The following is a 4,431-nucleotide window of genomic DNA, read 5'->3' on the forward strand; positions in this document are numbered from 1 at the left end:
CCTCAATAAAACATACAAACTCAACAAAAGTCTGATATTTCTGGCTATAAATTCAATTTTCAACATCTTGATCATCCCGATTTAATACCGTTTTGAGGCGAAAGGTCACATATGGTGATAAATTGCCTTTTAATACCTTCACCAGAAAGCTGAAAACATTGATAATAATATATCGATCGTTTAAAATGACTTAATCATTGGGGAGGGGGGGGGGGGGGGGATTAGTAAGTTTTAGAACGTTTAACAAGTTGGTGATCATTTTAATTGATGGTTCGGTCGGGCGTTCCTAATTAGAATATTCCCTGCCATTTATCCTGTACTAATAGCTGGCCAGACCTAGCACCACGACGTCACTTGGCCGTTAGCAGGTCATATCGAATAATCGAGAAATGCAATGAAATTTGTGTCAGTGAAATGACTTAATCAGTCGGAAAGTGAAAATTTTGGATTTGCTTTTTAAAAAATTCATTTTCTGAAAGAATATGCTCACCAGAGTATTTTAATCTTTATTTGAAGTAAATCGGGTGATTTTTCATGAAGTTATGGTCAGATGTATTGGAAAGGTATCCATCAACTTTTATCAAATTTCATACTTTTTCAACTTGACTAGAGCTCTAAAAATATCTAGAAGTGAAATTAAGCTTTGATATTTCCCTAAGATGTACAAAAAGGGTAGATTTAATCATTTATGACAAGAACTCATTTTTTTTAAAATTGACCTTCTAACTAAACTTGGCAATATCTCAGCTCAAACCTTTTCACCATCCGACTGAAAAAGGGTTTTGAGGCCGAAACGTTCCATGTTTGGTATTGTGTTGTTTTTTTTTTGGAAGCTGTTATATTCCTTCATGTTTATTACTTTTTGTAGTTCACGCCTTCAAACAGCTTTATACATCACTGTCATGATTTTATTATGATGTGCACTTCTGAAAATTGGATTGAGATTCAGAAAAAAACAAAACAATACATCTCAAAATGCAAATATTCATCTTGTTTTGGTGTTGGCTTTTGTGTCGTGTCCATGAGACACAATACAAATCTAGTTAGGGCCTCTACTCATATATTCGGCGTTTCTGATGTCTGCCTTGGATTGGCGGGCTGTTCGTGTAATGTCATCAGATGATGACCTCGGAAGTAATGGGCACATCGACAAGGGAGGAGGATAGACAGCAGATGATGTGGGGAGGGAAAAATATAGATGGCGTTATACACACGATGTAATGGAATAATGTTGGGGTATAGGAAACATGATTGGTTGGTGTAGGTGTTTGTTGTTTTTGTTGATGATGTAAGGAGGAGGATGATGAGGAGGAGGAGGAGGAGGGAGGAGGGAGGAGGAGGAGGAGGAGGAGGAGGGAAGAGAAGAGAGAAAGAAGAAGAGAAGAAGAAAGAAAGAGAGGAAGAAGAAGAAAGAGAGAGAAGAAGAAGAAGAAGAAGAAGAAGAAGAAGAAAGAAGAAGAAGAAGAAGAAGAAGAAGAAAGAAGAAGAAGAAGAAGAAGAAGAAGAAGAAGAAAGAAGAAGAAGAAGAAGAAGAAGAAGAAGAAGAAGAAGAAGAAGAAGAAGAAGAAAGAAGAAGAAGAAGAAGAAGAAGAAGAAAAGAAGAAGAAGAAGAAGAAGAAGAGAAGAAGAAGAAGAAGAAGAAGAAGAAAGAAGAAGAAGAAGAAGAAGAAGAAGAAGAAGAAGAAGAAGAAGAAGAAGAAGAAGAAGAAGAAGAAGAAGAAGAGAAGAAAAGAAGAAGAAGAGAAGAAGAAGAAGAAGAAGAAGAAGAAGAAGAAGAAGAGAAGAAGAAGAAGAAGAAGAGAAGAAGAAGAAGAAGAAGAAGAAGAAGAAGAAGAAGAAGAAGAAGAAGAAGAAGAAGAAGAAGAGAAGAAGAAGAAGAAGAAGAAGAAGAAGAAGAAGAAGAAAGAAGAAGAAGAAGAAGAAGAAGAAGAAGAAGAAGAAGAAGAAGAAGAAGAGAAGAAGAAGAAGAGAAGAAGAAGAAGAAGAAGAAGAAGAAGAAGAAGAAGAAGAAGAAGAAGAAGAAGAAGAAGAAGAAGAAGAAGAAGTAGAGAGAGGTAATTAATGGAAGTATTCTCTAAGCGACTCAAACAATCCTTTACAATAATATTAAATCTTCTTCTTTCAGCTTATCCCGCATTTTGCAGGGTTACCATAATGAATCCCACATCTCCATGCATCTCGGTTCAAAGCATCATCTTCCACCAGGCCCAATTCTTTCATATCATCCTTTACCTTTTCCCACCGTCTAGTCTTTGGGCGTCCCTTTTTTCCTCTTCCCCGCTATAATATGTAAGTTCAATACTTTCCTTCCCACGTACAATAATAATATCAAATCAAGCCCATAATAATTGCGTTCGGATGTCAGACCTGCAAATATGTGCACGTCTTATGTGACCAAACACGTCAATCTAGTATTTTGTCGGAATGGAATGCAAACAATGAACTTAAATTTTTAACCAGTCAATTGTCGTACTCTGGAAAGACGTATTTAATCGCCTCCTCCTCCTCCTCCTCCTCCTCCGAGAGAGAGAAAGAGAGAGTGAGAGAGAGAGAGAGAGAGAGAGAGAGAGAGAGGGGGGGGGGGAGAGTTAAACATTTGGTCAGAAAACTAGTCCTTCGAATAATTTAAATGACCCTCATCTTGGCAAAAACTCTCAAACCTGGGACTTCGCGAAGTAAATTTTTAGCATTGACAAAAATATTGACTTCACTATGACCCAGGTCTGACAAATCCCCCCCCCCCCACCCATCCCTGTTTAGTGATGGTGGATGAAAAAAATTGCACTATGCAAGGAAAGTATCGAAGATGTACAAAAAGGGTTGATTTCATCATTTATGACAAGAATTCATTTTGGATAAAATTTGACCTTCTAACTGAACTTGGCAATATCTCAGTTCAAACCTTTTCACCATCCGACTGATTGTGTCATTCACTGTAACATATTATACTTTCTGGCCAAAAGATGATATCATGCATTTTCTCAGTGTACCAAAAAGTTAGAAGTAAGAGTGATATGAATAGAAAGAAAAATTCTTACCTCCATATAGACGGCGAAGGGCATCACGACTACAGCCACCATAATATCCGCAACAGCAAGAGAGCAGATGAAATAATTAGTAACCGTCTTGAGAGACTTTTCCTTGAAGACGCTCAAAACGACTAGAATATTTCCAAAAACAGTAAAAAGCGGGAAGATGACGAGAAGAATGGCCCAGTATCTTTGGGCCACGACAAGAGCCGCCTGTGTCGCTGTCTCGTCGGAGCTCCCTGAAGGAGTTTCTGCAGTTGTGAGGTTGTCGTTTGGGTCGAAGATATTCCAGCATTCCATAATGGTCGCAGCCGATGCTGAGGAATTGTAACATATTTCTGAAATATTCCACGAATTCGGAGAGGATTCGACTCCGGTGGGGCTTAGAAGATTGAGCGCTTGGTTTGAACTTGTAGCCAGGGCTGAGTTCGAATCGAGCCCTAGGTTAAAGATGTTGTTGAAGTTGGAGGATGTTGGAGCTAGAGATGTGGAGGAAAAGTCGGATGAAGAAGGTATATTTCGTCCACTTCTTTTGAAGGATTCGAAGTGGGATGAAAGAAAGGATGAAGGAGACGTCATATTTTTGGGGTTAAGGTGGTCGTTTTGTAGAAGTGTGCCCTGAGGGTTGAGCTCGTTGGAGGATTGGTACGGGTTTTCATTATGGTCCGGTTTGAATGCTGAGCTGTAGTAAGGTTGAGGTTTGAGACCTGTTTCAGACTGGGTCAGGTGATCGTTGGTATATCTAGCGATGTTGTTATATACATCGACGTTATCATCGTTGTTTTTAGATACTTTGTTTGATGACAATGAAGATGATATTGATGATGTGGAGGATGAAGAGGAAGGTGAAGATGAGGAGTCCGCGTTGTACGTTTGATATTTGAATGGCAGATTGTTAAATTTGTTATAAGAGTTTCGATTGTCGAGGCTGTTATTATCATTAAATAAAGAAGATGATGAAGATGAAGATGACGACGATGATGATGATGAAAGGGATGATAAAACCGGTGATGACGATTGTCTATTAGTTGAAGATAACGAGGAAGATGAGTGTGACGGCAACGGTAATGATGAAGAGGATAACGACGATGAAGATGAAGACAATAAAGACGATGAGGAGGATGAGGATGAAGAGGATGATATAGATGCTGAGTGGTGATGGGGTGATGTTAACGACGACGACGACGATGACGACCGAGACGATAAGGATGGCGTTAACGACGACGACGACGACGAGCGTATAGATGATGACGTCAATGACTGTGCAGAACCAGAGACATTCTGTTCGTTTGGATGTTGAGAATGCTGTTGAAGCAATCGATGTTTTAGCGGGTGAAGGTTTCGATGCAGTCCTCTCACGGTCCCCCTGAGCTCGGTGTGGCCGTAGTCGTCGGCAGCCTCG

The 4,431-nt window shown here is 39.6% G+C and overlaps 1 protein-coding gene across 1 annotated transcript in view; it reads right to left on the reverse strand.

Annotated features, from left to right (window-relative positions):
* Positions 1–4,148, reverse strand: part of LOC144959777 (dopamine D2-like receptor) — a 106,678-nt gene extending 102,530 nt beyond the window's left edge. Inside the window, exon 1 of the mRNA XM_078892515.1 lies at positions 3,039–4,148. Within this exon, the coding sequence (XP_078748641.1) occupies positions 3,039–3,608 (570 nt within the window). The 5' untranslated portion in view covers positions 3,609–4,148. The remainder of the gene's footprint in view (positions 1–3,038) is intronic.
* Positions 4,149–4,431: the final 283 nt, after the last annotated feature.

This window comes from Berghia stephanieae, chromosome 14 (genome assembly GCF_034508935.2).
Source record: "Berghia stephanieae isolate SIO BIC M18660-M18661 chromosome 14, UCSD_Bste_1.3, whole genome shotgun sequence".
Classification (NCBI taxonomy): Eukaryota; Metazoa; Mollusca; class Gastropoda; order Nudibranchia; family Aeolidiidae; genus Berghia; species Berghia stephanieae.